Source organism: Poecilia mexicana, unplaced genomic scaffold (assembly GCF_051168715.1).
Source record: "Poecilia mexicana isolate PSO_F unplaced genomic scaffold, ASM5116871v1 scaffold_11, whole genome shotgun sequence".
NCBI lineage: Eukaryota > Metazoa > Chordata > Actinopteri > Cyprinodontiformes > Poeciliidae > Poecilia > Poecilia mexicana.
Window position 1 is genome coordinate 21,936,885 of NW_028263380.1, and position 19,063 is coordinate 21,955,947.

Sequence of the window (19,063 nt, forward strand, 5' to 3'; positions counted from 1 at the left end):
TTTATAGTCCTGACAGTTGAACACTGGATGACTGACAGCTGTCCTTCATCACAGCAGAAGACACAGAAATCCTCCTCATCATCAGAAACATGACTCTGATCTGCGTCCTCATCTGGACTCTCCTCTGCTTCACTCAGGGTGAGGAAAATCATTTTTCTGTCATGTGAAAATCATTTGGAGTGTAGCTGAGTTTCACCATCTCATGTCCAGAGTTTCTTCTCTCTCCTCAGGATCTGATGGACAAAATGTTGTTGTGACTCAATCAGCAGCCAAATCAGTGCAGCTTGGTCAGACGGTCACTATTGACTGTAAGGCCAGCAGACAAGTAGAGATCTGTAGTTACCCGTCTGGTTACTGCCTGTCCTGGTACCACCAGAAACCTGGAGAAGCTCCTAAAGCTTTGATATATGGAACATCAACCAGATTTTCAGGAATCTCCTCCAGATTCAGTGGAAGTGGAGCAGGAAATGGATTAGACTTCACTCTGACCATCAGTGGAGTTCAGGCTGAAGATGCAGGAGTTTATTACTGTATGAGTTATCATAGTGACCCCGTGTTCACACAGTGAAAAATCATCGTACAAAAACCTCCCTCAGTCTGAACAGAAACTGAACTTTGTTCTGCATCAGACACTGATACAGTTCACTGAACACAAACGTTGATCACACAGTATTTAATTTCAATACACTTTACTAAAAGTCAAACACTAATAAAAAAATAGTCAGTTTTTTGATTTTTATTTATTCACCCATTTGCTTTTGTCACTGACTATTTAATATTTATTAGTTTCAGATTAAATCAGAAGCAGAGAGAGTGGTGAGTTAGAAAAAATGTGTTTTAAAACAATAATCATTTAAATGTCTTCACATAGCTGAGTGCTTTACAGACATTCAGTACATTACTTTAACTCTACTCGACACTAAATATTCAAATAAAATAAAAACATTCAAACCTAATTTTATAAAAAGCTATAAAGAAATTATTTTTATTTGCTGATACATTTTAGAGTCATTAAAACCAGTAGAATTACATTTTTCTGGTCAAATTTTACTATTGTACAATTAGACAAGATGGCGGTAGATTAAAGTTCATGAAAAACAACAGCTAGTTGTCTCAAACTTTAAGAAAGTAGGTGGACACCAGAAGTTGATGAGTATTTTTCCCCTGAAATGATTTAATCAATTAAACAGCAAAGAACGTCTGTAAAATATGTCTGGTCTGACAGAATCTCAGTATTTTGTAATTCAATAGTTTTATAAATATATTTCTAACTGACTGGATTCATATGTTTGATTCAAAACATTTCACCAAATGATTTGAAATTCATGATAGTTTTACATTTAAGACAATTAATCTTAATCTGAGGCTGATATAGAAAATGTAAAAATGCATAAATTAAAATGAAGAAACTGAAGGACATAAACACCAGAAGTTGATGAGTAAATATTTATTATCTGAACAGTGACCAACATGACAAAGCAAACATGACTCAGTGAAAACAGAGAAGAATCAGCAGAGAAAGAGTGAGAGCAGTGACAGATTAAAGCCAGTATCAGAGTCTCAGAGAGTCAGGTCAGGACTGGGAGCACTGGTCTCTCCTCAGTGTCTCTGTGACTGCAGACTGGGAGCCCTGGGAGGCCTCACAGGTCACAGAGCCCACCTTCCTCCACTGGTCTGCAGGGAGCCTCAGGGTGCTGCTCCAGCTGTAGAGGCCGTCATTCTGCAGCACCCCGGGGCTCCTGCTCTGCTCCAAGCTGCTGCTGCTGCTGCCGTCCAGCTTCCAGGACAGAGTCCAGTCTGAGGGGAAGCCCTTGTTGGCCAGACACATGAGGGTAACCTGCTGCTGCTGCAGCTCCACACTGGAGGGGGGCAGCACTGTCAGGGTGGGGCGGGTATCACCTAGGAGACACCAATCAGGTTAGAGAACAGGAACCACACACCTGTTAACCAGACAGCAGAAACTGGAACATCTTTACTGGGGGAGAAATGACTTTCTTTAAGATTCTTCAGCTGAACATTTTCTCTGCTCCACCAGTCTCTCCCTCACACTGTTTCACTTCCCTTTACTGTGAACTCATGCATATCAGCACACAGAGTCCTCATGTCACCTGAAATACATTCAGCTAGAAGATTAAACATAAACTCAGCTCTACTTTCCCTCCCTGTCATTATAAATGAAATAAAATCTTAAAAGATATAATGTCTAAAAATGAAAAAACTATCTGATGCTCATCTTACCTGAAAATTTTTCAATCTTTAAGTAATAAACAGAAGAAAACAAAAAAAATGTTCATAATAACTCTTAAAGCAGATCAGCTGTTGGGCATTAATGACAATTAATACAATTTGAAAAATAATATATAATGTCTCACAGCAATTTTAAAACTACAATATAAATGTCATCAGTAAATATTTTGAGATATTTAATTAATTTTTCTATTTTACGTGACATTCATCCTGTTTAAATACATAAAATAAAAAGTTTGAAAAATAACATGTTCAGAATTGTTTCAATATTTTATCACATTAAATTAGTGAGACAGAAATGTGAAGTTCACATTTCCTTAAAAAGGGCTTAAAATATAAATTATTTCAAACATCCTACAAGATCCTTTTACGATCATTCTCATAATTTATCTGACAATAAATGTTAAATATTAATAAACTTACTTCCAACATCCAGCCTGGTTCCTCCACCAAAAGTCCACCACAGTGATACAAACTAATTGAGTCGTCGTACAAAAACCTCTGACTGTAGAGACACGGCTCTCTGACTCTGAACACAACAAACTGGTTCTGGCTGAAAACACTAAATGAGGCTTAAATTGTATTTTCCCTTCATATAATAAATAAAAACCTTTTGATCAGAAATAAAATAATAATTTATTCTCTCTCAATGATTCTAATTACTGACCCAACCTGCAGTTTTCATCACTGACTGAAGCAAATTAATAAAAACCTAAATGATGGACATCTTCATTTGTTCTAGTTTGTTCATCAACCTAACATCAATGTGCCGCTCATATTATAATAAATATATGAAATATTGAACTTACTTCCAACATCCAGCCTGGTTCCTCCACCAAACGTGTACCACAGTGATACAAACTGGTTGAGTCGTCGTACAAAAACCTCTGACTGTAGAGACACGGCTCTCTGACTCTGAACACAACAAACTCTAAATCAACAGTTTCAACCTGCAAAACACAGCTGGAAAATATATTTATTAATTATATTGTTTCTGACATCAGCAGCCACTAATTCTGGTTTATTCCTCATAAATGTTCTTGTTATAAAAAGGGAATGTTCCACCACAAAACATTCATATTTTAACACTGAGGAAACATCAGGATTGAACTTTGACATCCAGGTTTCAGTCTGATAAATATATATATGAAAATAATGTTCACTATGATACCTTCATACGTCAGCATGGAAAACATGATTGCATGATTAAAAGATGTTCTAATCTTTTACTCCCTGAATTCATTTACATTTAGAGAAAAACCCTTTCATTTATGTTTTTGTTATCAGGCTAATATTAATTTAAACACAGATTGTTCATTAAATGTAGCGCATACAATATATATAAATTCATCTATTCCATATACAACTGAGCTCATCTGGGTCTAACTGGGCCTGACTGATAACAGAAGATCTTCCATTATGATATTTTCTATGTGTGGATCATAAATAAGCTGTCAGTGGGAAACGTTCATCACCTCGGCTGCATTAAGACGACAAATGTAGCTGATAGCGAAAATTCAACCTTGAAGACTCCATCTCCTCCGTTCGCCCATTGGCGTTCTGCTCATCTCCGACCTCAGCTCTGGACCTCACCTGGCGTGTCCAATCATCAATCAAGCTCAGCATAAAAGGATCCACACCGAAGCCGTCAGCCGCTTCCCAGCTGCGTTCAAGTCGTTAGTGTCAGAGACTAACGGGGAGGTTACGGTTCGGGCTTTAGCTTCCGAAGCCTGATGAAGCTCAACAAGCCTCATAGCTTAACAGTAGCGCAGCTCTGGTGTCAGATCTGGTTCAGCTGTTCAGGTTCAAAGTTGCTGCTTTTAGAGAAATATGACCGTGTTGCTTCATGTCTCTGTGTTATTTCGTTTTATTACCTTTGCATGTCTCTTGTGAAGAGCTCAGATAGGACGGTGTTTACAGCAGTATGTTCAGGCGGATCAGTTGCCCTTTCCCTCCTCTCACCTTAGGGCCTCGGCCCTGGCCTCAGCCCCTTTTGAGGGGGAGAGCATCCCTAATCAGAGTCAGGGGCGTTCACCCGAAATCACAGTTCAAATCTTCCGCCGGGGCTCGAGCGCCAAAGAACTGTCATTCATTTCCTAAGAACCGTTATTAATTTTGCCATTAAATCTTCAATTGTTAATTTTTACGTCTGAGTTTTTCAGCATGTCCCAGCATGGCCTGCCCCTACGGCTGGCCCATGTCCTGGCCTTCCTCTCATTGTTGGCCCATGTCTCAGTTGGTCTTCGCTCATATTTTTCAGCAGGGCTCCCTTACAGCGGGCACCTATCCTCCAGCCTGTCTCCAGGCGATTGTGTCCCCCGAAACTGATCCCATCTCCTGCCTGGCTCCCGCCTTCAACTATCCTTCACTCTCTTGCCTGGTATTTTTCAGCCTTTCTCTTAGCATGCCTGCATTCTTCGAATGGGCTTCATGATATTATGAAAACCCCTCTAGCAATCAAATTTGATTCCTCCTACCAGCTTCTCACCTTCTAGACTTCTGCACTCGTTTGGCGACTACCAGTACTGTGATGTTTCTCCGCACCCTCAAGCCAGCTCACAAGTTTTAGGTCCCCCCTTTTCTTTGGGCCTCGGCCCCGGCCTCAGCCCCTTTTTGGGGGGAGAGCACGTCAAATCTCAGCTCAGATCAGCTGCCGGGGCCCGAGCGCCAAAGAACTGTTATTCATTGCTGTCATTAAATCTTTTAATTGTTCCTTTTTCTTCGTCTGAGTCTTTCCAGATTGAAATGGTTTCAAGTAATTTCACAATGAATTGTTTAAATAATCAACCTTTAATTTTAAATAATTTAAACAGAAATGGTTATCAGCTTTATCTTAGTCTTAGTTTGTTTTCATTTCTTATACTTTTCTTGCCAATCATGAGGATTTTCTTTCTGAAATCCAGCAATGTGATTTAAATACCCTGTAGAATCTCAACAGTCTATTGCATAAAATTCAACCATTTGACAAAACATTGAATAATAAAAAAATATTTTAAAATAGTTCAAACGAAGAATACATGTATTTATTTCTCCTCTCTAAATGTATTTTATACAAAACATATTTTTCTTTACTGATTGTCCGTTTTCAGATCTAAGATCTCATTTACAACATAGATCAGGTTTGAAATGACAAAACAGAAAAAGAAATTTACAAGCAGATGCTAAATATTAAAACATTTGACTCTATCAGCAATAAAACATGTCTGGATATGAAAAATGTATTTCTCAGTCCAGAATTTACCCAAATCTATAATAGCAGAGAAATATTTATGAAGCAAAAGTTTTATAATAACAAAAACTTATAAAACCCAATCTGACGGATTCCATTCAAATGTTAAATAAAGTGATTTGCATCAGCAGCTCCATGCTCCAGCGCTCTGGGAGAGTTTATAGTCCTGACAGTTGAACACTGGATGACTGACAGCTGTCCTTCATCACAGCAGAAGACACAGAAATCCTCCTCATCATCAGAAACATGACTCTGATCTGCGTCCTCATCTGGACTCTCCTCTGCTTCACTCAGGGTGAGGAAAATCATTTTTCTGTCATGTGAAAATCATTTGGAGTGTAGCTGAGTTTCACCATCTCATGTCCAGAGTTTCTTCTCTCTCCTCAGGATCTGATGGACAAAATGTTGTTGTGACTCAATCAGCAGCCAAATCAGTGCAGCTTGGTCAGACGGTCACTATTGACTGTAAGGCCAGTAGACAAGTAGCTCACCGTTCTGGTTCACAGTACTACCTGTCCTGGTACCACCAGAAACTTGCAGAAGCTCCTAAAGCTCTGATCTACAGAACATCATCCAGATTTTCAGGAATCTCCTCCAGATTCAGTGGAAGTGGAGCAGGAAATGGATTAGACTTCACTCTGACCATCAGTGGAGTTCAGGCTGAAGATGCAGGAGTTTATTACTGTCAGAGTTATCATAGTGGTTATGGGTTCACACAGTGAAAAATCATTGTACAAAAACCTCCCTCAGTCTGAACAGAAACTGAACTTTGCTCTGCATCAGACACTGATACAGTTCACTGAACACAAACGTTGATCACACAGTATTTAATTTCAATACACTTTACTAAAAGTCAAACTCTAATAAAAACATAGTCAGTGTTTCCATTTTTATTTATTCACCCATTTGCTTTTGTCACTGACTATTTTATATTCATTAGTTTCAGATTAAATCAGAAGCAGAGAGAGTGGTGAGTTAGAAAAAATGTGTTTTAAAACAATAATCATTTAAATGTCTTCACATAGCTGAGTGCTTTACAGACATTCAGTACATTACTTTAACTCTACTCGACACTAAATATTCAAATAAAATAAAAACAGTCAAACCTAATTTTATAAAAAGCTATAAAGAAATTATCTTTATTTGCTGATACATTTTAGAGTCAATAAAACCAGTAGAATTATATTTTTTTGGTCATGTTTTACTATTGTACAATTAGACAAGATGGCGGTAGATTAAAGTTCATGAAAAACAACAGCTAGTTGTCTCAAACTTTAAGAAAGTAGGTGGACACCAGAAGTTGATGAGTATTTTTCCCCTGAAATGATTTAATCAATTAAACAGCAAAGAACGTCTGTAAAATATGTCTGGTCTGACAGAATCTCAGTATTTTGTAATTCAATAGTTTTATAAATATATTTCTAACTGACTGGATTCATATGTTTGATTCAAAACATTTCACCAAATGATTTGAAATTCATGATAGTTTTATATTTAAGACAATTAATCTTAATCTGAGGCTGATATAGAAAATGTTAAAATGCATAAATTAAAATGAAGAAACTGAAGGACATAAACACCAGAAGTTGATGAGTAAATATTTATTATCTGAACAGTGACCAACATGACAAAGCAAACATGACTCAGTGAAAATAGAGAAGAATCAGCAGAGAAAGAGTGAGAGCAGTGACAGATTAAAGCCAGTATCAGAGTCTCAGAGAGTCAGGTCAGGACTGGGAGCACTGGTCTCTCCTCAGTGTCTCTGTGACTGCAGACTGGGAGCCCTGGGAGGCCTCACAGGTCACAGAGCCCACCTTCCTCCACTGGTCTGCAGGGAGCCTCAGGGTGCTGCTCCAGCTGTAGAGGCCGTCATTCTGCAGCACCCCGGGGCTCCTGCTCTGCTCCAAGCTGCTGCTGCTGCTGCCGTCCAGCTTCCAGGACAGAGTCCAGTCTGAGGGGAAGCCCTTGTTGGCCAGACACATGAGGGTAACCTGCTGCTGCTGCAGCTCCACACTGGAGGGGGGCAGCACTGTCAGGGTGGGGCGGGTATCACCTAGGAGACACCAATCAGGTTAGAGAACAGGAACCACACACCTGTTAACCAGACAGCAGAAACTGGAACATCTTTACTGGGGGAGAAATGACTTTCTTTAAGATTCTTCAGCTGAACATTTTCTCTGCTCCACCAGTCTCTCCCTCACACTGTTTCACTTCCCTTTACTGTGAACTCATGCATATCAGCACACAGAGTCCTCATGTCACCTGAAATACATTCAGCTAGAAGATTAAACATAAACTCAGCTCTACTTTCCCTCCCTGTCATTATAAATTAAATTAAATCTTAAAAAATATAATTTCTAAAAATGAAAAAACTATCTGATGCTCATCTTATCCGAAAATGTTTCAATCTTTAAGGAATAAACAGAAGAAAACAAAAAAATGTTCATAATAACTATAATAACTCTTAAAGCAGATCAGCTATAGGCATTAATGATAATTAATACAATTTGAAAAATAATATATAATGTCTCACAGCAATTTTAAAACGACAATATAAATGTCATCAGTAAATATTTTGAGATATTTAATTAATTTTTCTATTTTACGTGACATTCATCCTGTTTAAATACATAAAATAAAAAGTTTGAAAAATAACATGTTCAGAAATGTTTCAATATTTTATCACATTAAATTAGTGAGACAGAAATGTGAAGTTCACATTTCCTTAAAAAGGCTTAAAATATAAATTATTTCAAACATCCTACAAGGTCCTTTTACGATCATTCTCATAATTTATCTGACAATAAATGTAAAATATTAATAAACTTACTTCCAACATCCAGCCTGGTTCCTCCACCAAAAGTCCACCACAGTGATACAAACTAATTGAGTCGTCGTACAAAAACCTCTGACTGTAGAGACACGGCTCTCTGACTCTGAACACAACAAACTGGTTCTGGCTGAAACACTAAATGAGGCTTAAATTATATTTTCCCTTCATATAATAAATAAAAACCTTTTGATCAGAAATAAAATAATAATTTATTCTCTCTCAATGATTCTAATTACTGACCCAACCTGCAGTTTTCATCACTGACTGAAGCAAATTAATAAAAACCTAAATGATGGACATCTTCATTTGTTCTAGTTTGTTCATCAACCTAACATCAATGTGCCGCTCATATTATAATAAATATATGAAATATTGAACTTACTTCCAACATCCAGCCTGGTTCCTCCACCAAACGTGTACCACAGTGATACAAACTGGTTGAGTCGTCGTACAAAAACCTCTGACTGTAGAGACACGGCTCTCTGACTCTGAACACAACAAACTCTAAATCAACAGTTTCAACCTGCAAAACACAGCTGGAAAATATATTTATTAATTATATTGTTTCTGACATCAGCAGCCACTAATTCTGGTTTATTCCTCATAAATGTTCTTGTTATAAAAAGGGAATGTTCCACCACAAAACATTCATATTTTAACACTTATTCAGGGAGAGACGTGAGCAAAGAAATAAAAACTAACCTGGTGGAGACATAATCCTCATCAATATATGATAACTTTATTACAGACATTTTGAAACGTTTTACCAGAAACTTTGCCACACAAGACTGTTTCCTTTGATTCTATTTCTCCTGAGTTGGGGGGCGGGAGCATCAATCTATACACTGAGGAAACATCATGACTGAACTTTGACCTTTGACATCCAGGTTTCAGTCTGATAAATATATATATGAAAATAATCTTCACCATGATACCTTCATACTTCATCATGGAAAACATGATTGAATGATTAAAATATGCTCTAATCTTTTACTCCCTTAATTCATTTACATTTGGAAAAAAAACCTTTAATTCATGTTTTTGGTATCAGGTTAATATTAATTAATATTTTCATTAAATGTAGCGCATACAATGGATTTAAATTCATCTATTCCATAAACAACTGAGCTCATTTGGGTCTAACTGGGCCTGACTGAGAACAGAACATCTTCATTTTGATATTTTCTATGTGTGGATCATAAATCAGCTGTCAGTGGGAAACGTTCATCACCTCGGCTGCATTAAGACGACAAATGGTTTCAAGTAGTTTCACAATGACATGTTTAAATAATCAACCTTTTATTTTAAATTATTTGAACAGAAATGGTTATCAGCTTTATCCAACAGTTTGTTTGTTTTTATTTATTGTACTATTTGTGCCAATCATATATGAAAACTTAAAAGTAAAGACTTTGTGTCTAAAGTTCACCAGTGTGATTTCAATTTATTTTACTTTGGAACCTGTGAAACTCAAAAGTATATTGAATAAAATTTAAGCATTTGACAAAACATTCAAAAGCTAATAAAAATTATTTTTAAGTAAATTACACCAAAAATACGTGTTATCTTCTCTCCTCTCTAAATGTAATTTTATTGATACAAAACATCTTTTTATATACAGATTGTCACTTTGGAGATCAAAGATCTAATTTACAACGTCAACAGAGTTTGAAATGACAAAACAGAAAAAATAATTTACAGGCACAAACTAAATATTAAAATATTTGACTCATTTAAATCAGCAATAATAAAAAAACATGTCTGGATTTGAAAAGTGTATTTTTGAGACCAGAATTTATCCAAATATGACAGCAGAGACATATTTGTGAAGCAGAAAGTTTATAATAAAATAGGAATAAACTACAAATTCTGTATTTTTCTGTTTTGCAACCAAATCTTCAATAAAGTGATTTGCATCAGCAGCTCCATGCTCCAGCGCTCTGGGAGAGTTTATAGTCCTGACAGTTGAACACTGGATGACTGACAGCTGTCCTTCATCACAGCAGAAGACACAGAAATCCTCCTCATCATCAGAAACATGACTCTGATCTGCGTCCTCATCTGGACTCTCCTCTGCTTCACTCAGGGTGAGGAAAATCATTTTTCTGTCATGTGAAAATCATTTGGAGTGTAGCTGAGTTTCACCATCTCATGTCCAGAGTTTCTTCTCTCTCCTCAGGATCTGATGGACAAAATGTTGTTGTGACTCAATCAGCAGCCAAATCAGTGCAGCTTGGTCAGACGGTCACTATTGACTGTAAGGCCAGTAGACAAGTATATCTCTGTAGTTCCCCGTCTGGTTACTGCCTGTCCTGGTACCATCAGAAACCTGGAGAAGCTCCTAAAGCTCTGATCTACTACACATCATCCAGATTTTCAGGAATCTCCTCCAGATTCAGTGGAAGTGGAGCAGGAAATGGATTAGACTTCACTCTGACCATTAGTGGAGTTCAGGCTGAAGATGCTGCAGTTTATTACTGTCTGAGTTTTCATAATGGTGATCTGTTCACACAATGAAAAATCATCGTACAAAAACCTCCCTCAGTCTGAACAGAAACTGAACTTTGTTCTGCAGCTGGAATCTGCAGCAGAGACTGATGCAGTTCACTGAACACACACACGCTGAAAACACACTTTATAGATCAGATATATAGTAAACAGAAGCAGCAGCAGGGAAATTCTTGCTACTACTCATTTGAAACATTAAGTTTTTAATCATTTTCAATCATTTTTTACATCTATGATATAAGATGTAATAAATCTAATTTAAAAACAAATGTTTTCATTTGTAGAAAACATTCAATGACCAGAATGAAATTAGATATTTTGGGCAATTAATGAAATGGAAGCACATCATCATTTCAGATCACATGAATTAGGAAAGTTCTGGTATTTAAGGGCTGTAAAGAAAACACCATGAAGACAGAAAATATTAGATTTTGATCCACATAATCAGCAGTGTTCCAGCTGGGAGGAGGAAACCTGCCGAGTCCAGTTGAAGTAACTTTGACTTTTGAAAAGTTACAAAATATTTTCCATGTTTTTACTTTAAACAATATAACATGAGATCAAAGAAAACTGGCAATAACACCAACATGTATTTTAATAATTATTAAACAATTAACCAGATTTATTCTCATAGCCACATGAGGGAAAAATATTGAGGATTAGAAAGGTGGCTATACTCTTAGATATCTAAGTAAAAGAAATAACGCACAGAGACGTAGTTCTTGCTGCTAGGCCATAGATGAGCCGGAGATTTATTACACTACCACGGATTCCTCTTTACAGTTTCTTCAGTTCAGTACAAAATCTTCATCGTCATCGTCTTGTCACAAAAAATCTCCCCGAAGTCTTAATCTCGACCTGTTTTATACTTTTCCATCTTCATCAGTGTGTGTGTTGGAAAGTTTCAACCAATGGCGTGCTACTGTTGTTTTGCAGAAAGATTCTGGCACGCTTTATACTGAGTGTGTATTGGGCGACCTTTAAAATATTTTGGACCTCACGAACTCAACATCTGCTCCATTTCAGAATTGCTGAATAGGACAATTTATCTCAAATTGTTGATTTTATCTTGCACAAACAGACATCCTTTCCAGTAAATTCTGGCTCCATTTGCGCTTCGCACGCAAATGGAAGGAAAGAATTCGATCAGGTTGACCTAGTGCGAAGCCAAAATCTTTCCCGAAAACAACTCCTTTAAATAGTATTTCAGCTCCTACAAAAACAGGAAAAATAAATTCCATCAGAATCTTTATTGTTGTGTTAGCCCTGGTTAAAATAACTTAGTAAGTTTGACACAGGAAAATATGGCAAACTTAGTAAATTACAAAAATGTACTCAGGAAAATATTGGAAAAAATTCATTCATTAATGCTTGATTCTGGATTTATTATAATAAGGGTCAATTCTTATTACTTCTCATCTGACACACAGTTTTGAAGAATCATTTTTAATCATTTTTACATCTATGATCTGAAAAGACTTAAAGCAGAACACATTTTATAAATGATCTCAATGAAATTAGATTTTCTTTTGTGCAGTCAAATGGAATCACATCAACTATTCATATCACAGAAATTAAGAAGGTTCTGATATTTAAGAGTTATAAAGGTGACAAAACACTTGATGATGTTTTTTCAGTTAGAAATGTTATCAAGTAGATCTGCAGATTAATGACCTCACAGCAAAATTTATATAAAATAAATTATTACTCTCTTTAACTGATACTACAAATTACTGCTACCTGAAAAACTGATATATAACTTTAATGACACATATTAGAAAAATATAATGTGGTTATAATGAGAGACACTTCGATATTTCTTGACATTATCATCAGTGAGGAGGAAACCTGCAGCCAGCTGAGCTCCAGCTGACTGACTCTGTGTGTTTGCATATGTGTCCTGCCTCTCTGCTGCAGCTGTTAAGAGGTCAGAGTTGATCAGTGGCTGTCCAGGCCTTTCAGAGCCACTGACACACCAGCAGCACAACGATGATGTCACTGACTCTACTGCTGACCATCCTGGGGCTCCTGGTTCAGGGTGAGACTCTGATAGGAACTTGGTTTGAGGAAGAACGATAATTAAAATTCTGCTGTCATGGAGAAATATTGAAACAAGATGTTAATATTTTCTTTTATCTATTCACAGATTATCAATAATTTGTAATCAAACATAATTTTTCTAAATGGATGTTTTTCATGTTTTCCAGGTTCATCAGGAGACATCATCCTGACTCAGACTCCTGGATCTCAGTCTGTTGCTCCAGGACAAACTGTCTCCATCAGATGTAAAACCAGTTCAGGTGTTGGTAACAACCTCCACTGGTACCTTCAGAAACCAGCAGAAGCTCCTAAATTCCTGATCTATTTAGCCATAACTCGTCAGTCTGGAGTTCCAGCTCGTTTCAGTGGAAGTGGATCTGGTTCTGATTACACTCTGACCATCAGTGGAGTTCAGGCTGAAGATTCAGGAGTTTATTACTGTCAGAAGGGTTATGACACACCGTTCACACAGTGATAGAACGTCGTACAAAAACCTCCCTCAGCTGGAGAGGAACTGATCCGACTCAACAGCTGCAAGGAAACTACAAGAGTAAAAGTTTTAAGAAATGTTCAGTCCTTAATTGAGTAGAATTCAAAAACCAATAGTTTTTCTTTGTTTTTTTAAATCCTATGAATAAATCATATAGAATGATAAGTTTGGACTGAAAAAAGAAAAAGAACAAAGTGACACAAAATTCATGTAATAATTAGAAATTGTTCACATAGTCAAGCTTTTAAGATAGATTAGAAACATTTCTTTAACTCTACTTGAGTTTAGTGATTCACGATGTGAAACATGACAGTGATGTGATTTTTGTCTGTTCCAAACTTTTAGAGCCGTAATACAAAAAATGGTTGAAACATATTTTTGGTCAAATGACCTAATAAATTTAATTAGCCATGATAATCAGTGATTCTTGAGAATAGGGCAAAATGGGTTTTAATTTTCCCATATTTTTATTTATTTTATTTCTCAACCTTATGTATGCAAATATGACAAATAATGTTTAGGAAATGTAAAGATGCTAAGGTACAGGCTCCCAGTTGGAATTAAAAAAAAAAAAAAAAAAATTAATCGACCTGACCCAAAACTTTGTCATCACCATTTGACAAAAATAAATATAAAATAATTTTTAATGACCCTATTAGTGATATTTTTACTCATTTTTACAGACAAATGCTTCTCAAGAAACAAAATAAATATTTAAAACCAAAAACAACAAAAAGTCCATCTGACGGAGTTGACAGTGCATGACGAAGTTGACACAGAACTGAAGGTGGTGACAAACTAGTGAATAAAATGAAAAACTTGGTACATGTGAAGTAATGTAATTTATGTAAAATACATTAAAATGAATTAATTGCACATTTAAGTGAGATTTGACAACAATTTCACTGAAAGAATCACAAAAACTCTGATGGATTTGACGGAGTTGACAAAAAGCCAAACTACCTCAATTTATATGATGTTATTCTGAAGGAGGCCATATTGTAGCTCATCAGGTCCATGAAATCTTTACAGTTTACCAAAATTAAGCTTTTATTTCACAAAATTTCATCAAAGGTGTAAAAATTGTCAGTTATGAAGTTGACACATCATGGTTGTGACAAACAACTTATGAATGAAAAGAAGAAAAAACTAAAGAATAACTTAAGCTAACCAGCGCTAACTAGCCCTCTTAGCAAAGGAAGAGAAAAGACAACGTCATGGGGTCCTCAGAAGTTCTGGTGCCCCCCAATAATGCCTGATTTTTTTTACATTCTTTTCATGTCTGACGGTGTTGACAAAAACTAAGGACAAATTTCAACGGAGTTGGAAAATATCTAACAACTTATTTTTAATAAAATTTATCGATACTTTTATAATTATTTATATGACTATTTATACTTAATTGTCATAATATATAATTTTGGTATTTCTTTAATTGTTTTAAACTATTATAATGTGTTTAGTTCTGCTCCCTATTCTCAAGAATCACTGTAATCTATTATAAAGCAAACCAACTTATTTTGCTAAAACAGCAACAATAAAGACAGCAATATAAAGACAGCAATAGAACATGAGCAAAATGTGACGCCATGTTTTTAAAACATTGAGTTATAAAATAGTTTTGTGTGTTAAATATAAAACTCTGCAAGAATTGCTTAAAAATCTTAGATGACCCAACAGTAGTAAACTCCACTCTCTGGTTTGATGAGAAAAATATGATAGTTTTGACATATAAACACTGAATTCAGACTAACTTTAAAATCGATAAAAAGCAGATGAACACCAGAAGTTGATGAGTAAATATTTATTATCTGAACAGTGACCAACATGACAAAGCAAACATGACTCAGTGAAAATAGAGAAGAATCAGCAGAGAAAGAGTGAGAGCAGTGACAGATTAAAGCCAGTATCAGAGTCTCAGAGAGTCAGGTCAGGACTGGGAGCACTGGTCTCTCCTCAGTGTCTCTGTGACTGCAGACTGGGAGCCCTGGGAGGCCTCACAGGTCACAGAGCCCACCTTCCTCCACTGGTCTGCAGGGAGCCTCAGGGTGCTGCTCCAGCTGTAGAGGCCGTCATTCTGCAGCACCCCGGGGCTCCTGCTCTGCTCCAAGCTGCTGCTGCTGCTGCCGTCCAGCTTCCAGGACAGAGTCCAGTCTGAGGGGAAGCCCTTGTTGGCCAGACACATGAGGGTAACCTGCTGCTGCTGCAGCTCCACACTGGAGGGGGGCAGCACTGTCAGGGTGGGGCGGGTATCACCTAGGAGACACCAATCAGGTTAGAGAACAGGAACCACACACCTGTTAACCAGACAGCAGAAACTGGAACATCTTTACTGGGGGAGAAATGACTTTCTTTAAGATTCTTCAGCTGAACATTTTCTCTGCTCCACCAGTCTCTCCCTCACACTGTTTCACTTCCCTTTACTGTGAACTCATGCATATCAGCACACAGAGTCCTCATGTCACCTGAAATACATTCAACTAGAAGATTAAACATAAACTCAGCTCTACTTTCCCTCCCTGTCATTATAAATTAAATTAAATCTTAAATAATATAATTACTAAAAATGAAAAAACTATCTGATGCTCATCTTACCTGAAAATGTTTCAATCTTTAAGTAATAAACAGAAGAAAACAAAAAAATGTTCATAATAACTCTTAAAGCAAATCAGCTGTTGGGCATTAATGACAATTAATATAATTTAAAAAATAATATATAATGTCTCACAGCAATTTTAAAACTACAATATAAATGTCATCAGTAAATATTTTGAGATATTTCATTAATTTTTCTATTTTATGTGACATTCATCCTGTTTAAATACATAAAATAAAAAGTTTAAAAATAACATGTTCAGAAATGTTTCAATATTTTATCACATTAAATTAGTGAGACAGAAATGTGAAGTTCACATTTCCTTAAAAAGGGCTTAAAATATAAATGATTTCAAACATCCTACAAGATCCTTTTACGATCATTCTCATAATTTATCTGACAATAAATGTTAAATATTAATAAACTTACTTCCAACATCCAGCCTGGTTCCTCCACCAAAAGTCCACCACAGTGATACAAACTAATTGAGTCGTCGTACAAAAACCTCTGACTGTAGAGACACGGCTCTCTGACTCTGAACACAACAAACTGGTTCTGGCTGAAAACACTAAATGAGGCTTAAATTATATTTTCCCTTCATATAATCAATAAAAACCTTTTTACCAGAAATAAAATAATAATTTATTCTCTCTCAATGATTCTAATTACTGACCCAACCTGCAGTTTTCATCACCGACTGAAGCAAATTAATAAAAACCTAAATGATGGACATCTTCATTTGTTCTAGTTTGTTCATCAACCTAACATCAATGTGCCGCTCATATTATAATAAATATATGAAATATTGAACTTACTTCCAACATCCAGCCTGGTTCCTCCACCAAACGTGTACCACAGTGATACAAACTGGTTGAGTCGTCGTACAAAAACCTCTGACTGTAGAGACACGGCTCTCTGACTCTGAACACAACAAACTCTAAATCAACAGTTTCAACCTGCAAAACACAGCTGGAAAATATATTTATTAATTATATTGTTTCTGACATCAGCAGCCACTAATTCTGGTTTATTCCTCATAAATGTTCTTGTTATAAAAAGGGAATGTTCCACCACAAAACATTCATATTTTAACACTTATTCAGGGAGAGACGTGAGCAAAGAAATAAAAACTAACCTGGTGGAGACATAATCCTCATCAATATATGATAACTTTATTACAGACATTTTGAAACGTTTTACCAGAAACTTTGCCACACAAGACTGTTTCCTTTGATTCTATTTCTCCTGAGTTGGGGGGCGGGAGCATCAATGTATACACTGAGGAAACACCATGACTGAACTTTGACCTTTGACATCCAGGTTTCAGTCTGATAAATATATATATGAAAATTATCTTCACTATGATACCTTCATACTTCATCATGGAAAACATGATTGAATGATTAAAAGATGTTCTAATCTTTTATTCCCTGAATTCATTTAGATTTAGACAAAGAAAAACCTTTAATTCATGTTTTTGGTATCAGGTTCATATTAATTTCAATACATTTTGACATTTTGAGTGTTGAGTGAAATATAAATCATTTGGTATCAGTGGGAAACGTTCATCACCTCGGCTGCATTAAGACGACAAATGGTTTTAAACAATTACATAAGGAAATGTTTAAATAAATCAAACTTTGAATTTAAATAATTTAAACATAAATGGTTATCAGCTCTATCTTAGTCTTAGTTTGTTTTCATTTCTTATACTTTTCTTGCCAGTCATCAGGATTTTCTTTCTGAAATCCAGCAATGTGATTTAAATACACTGAAGAATCTCAACAGTCTATTGTATAAAATTCAACCATTTGACAAAACATTCAAAAATAAAAAACATATTTTAAAATAGTTCAAATGAAGAATGCATGTATTTTTTTCTCCTCTCTAAATGTATTTTATACAATATATTTTTTTCTTCACTGATTGTCCGTTTTCAGATCTAAGATCTCATTTACAACGTAGACCAGGCTTGAAATGACAAAACAGAAAAAGAAATGTTCAAGTAGATGCTAAATATTAAAACATTTGACTCAATCAGCAATAAAACATGTCTGGATATGAAAAATGTATTTTTGAGACCAGAATTTACCCAAATCTATAATAGCAGAGAAATATTTATGAAGCAGAAAGTTTATAATAAAATAGTTATGAAGAAAACAACCTAAAGGATTCCATTCAAATGTTAAATAAAGTGATTTGCATCAGCAGCTCCATGCTCCAGCGCTCTGGGAGAGTTTATAGTCCTGACAGTTGAACACTGGATGACTGACAGCTGTCCTTCATCACAGCAGGAGACACAGAAATCCTCCTCATCATCAGAAACATGACTCTGATCTGCGTCCTCATCTGGACTCTCCTCTGCTTCACTCAGGGTGAGGAAAATCATTTTTCTGTCATGTGAAAATCATTTGGAGTGTAGCTGAGTTTCACCATCTCATGTCCAGAGTTTCTTCTCTCTCCTCAGGATCTGATGGACAAAATGTTGTTGTGACTCAATCAGCAGCCAAATCAGTGCAGCTTGGTCAGACGGTCACTATTGACTGTAAGGCCAGTAGAGGACTAACTGGTTGTAGCCCACACTGCCTGTCCTGGTACCACCAGAAAACTGGAGAAACTCCTAAACCTCTGATCTACAGGATATCATCCAGATTTTCAGGAATCTCCTCCAGATTCAGTGGAAGTGGAGCAGGAAATGGATTAGACTTCACTCTGACCATCAGTGGAGTTCAGGCTGAAGATGCAGGAGTTTATTACTGTCTGAGTTATCATAGTGACCCCGTGTTCACACAGTGAAAAATCATCGTACAAAAACCTCCGTCAGTCTGACTGAACAGTAACTGTTATTTGTTCTGCAGCTGGAATCTGCTGCAGACACTGATACAGTTCACTGAGCAAACACACTGGATGCACACAGAGTCTAATTTCATCAAACCTCATTAAAACTCAACCTCTAAAGAACAAAATATATATTTTCTTGAAGCTCAAGAATCTTTATGACACCCATTATTTTCAAAGTTGAGAACAAAAACGATCAACACCAGCAGTAAATCTTATTTAAGCACATTAAAATGTCAAATGTTTGTCTTAATCTAATAAACATTTGAATGATAAGAAATC

At 36.2% G+C, this 19,063-nt stretch overlaps 2 pseudogenes and 3 gene segments (V, D, J or C); 2 read left to right on the top strand and 3 right to left on the bottom strand.

Annotated features, from left to right (window-relative positions):
• Nucleotides 1–1,432: 1,432 nt before the first annotated feature.
• LOC148156530 (Ig kappa-b4 chain C region-like) lies at nt 1,433–4,256 on the bottom strand. The segment is given in 4 exon segments: nt 1,433–1,899; nt 2,671–2,722; nt 3,057–3,162; nt 4,210–4,256. Coding segments are annotated over 4 exon segments (531 nt in total).
• A 1,357-nt stretch (nt 4,257–5,613) lies between these two features.
• Nucleotides 5,614–6,213, top strand: LOC148156531 (immunoglobulin kappa variable 4-1-like). The segment is given in 2 exon segments: nt 5,614–5,771; nt 5,864–6,213. Coding segments are annotated over 2 exon segments (384 nt in total).
• An 849-nt stretch (nt 6,214–7,062) lies between these two features.
• Nucleotides 7,063–9,257, bottom strand: LOC148156532 (Ig kappa-b4 chain C region pseudogene; annotated as a pseudogene). Its single transcript, XR_015764571.1, has 3 exons — nt 9,253–9,257; nt 8,692–8,813; nt 7,063–7,529 (listed from the first exon to the last, which is right to left on the bottom strand). The product of XR_015764571.1 is annotated as an Ig kappa-b4 chain C region pseudogene (transcript).
• A 3,463-nt stretch (nt 9,258–12,720) lies between these two features.
• Nucleotides 12,721–14,389, top strand: LOC106912183 (putative non-functional immunoglobulin kappa variable 6D-41). The segment is given in 2 exon segments: nt 12,721–12,855; nt 13,025–14,389. Coding segments are annotated over 2 exon segments (357 nt in total).
• A 747-nt stretch (nt 14,390–15,136) lies between these two features.
• On the bottom strand, nt 15,137–18,332 carry LOC148156533 (Ig kappa-b4 chain C region pseudogene; annotated as a pseudogene). The gene is made up of 3 exons (XR_015764572.1): nt 18,217–18,332; nt 16,759–16,880; nt 15,137–15,603 (listed from the first exon to the last, which is right to left on the bottom strand). The product of XR_015764572.1 is annotated as an Ig kappa-b4 chain C region pseudogene (transcript).
• Nucleotides 18,333–19,063: the final 731 nt, after the last annotated feature.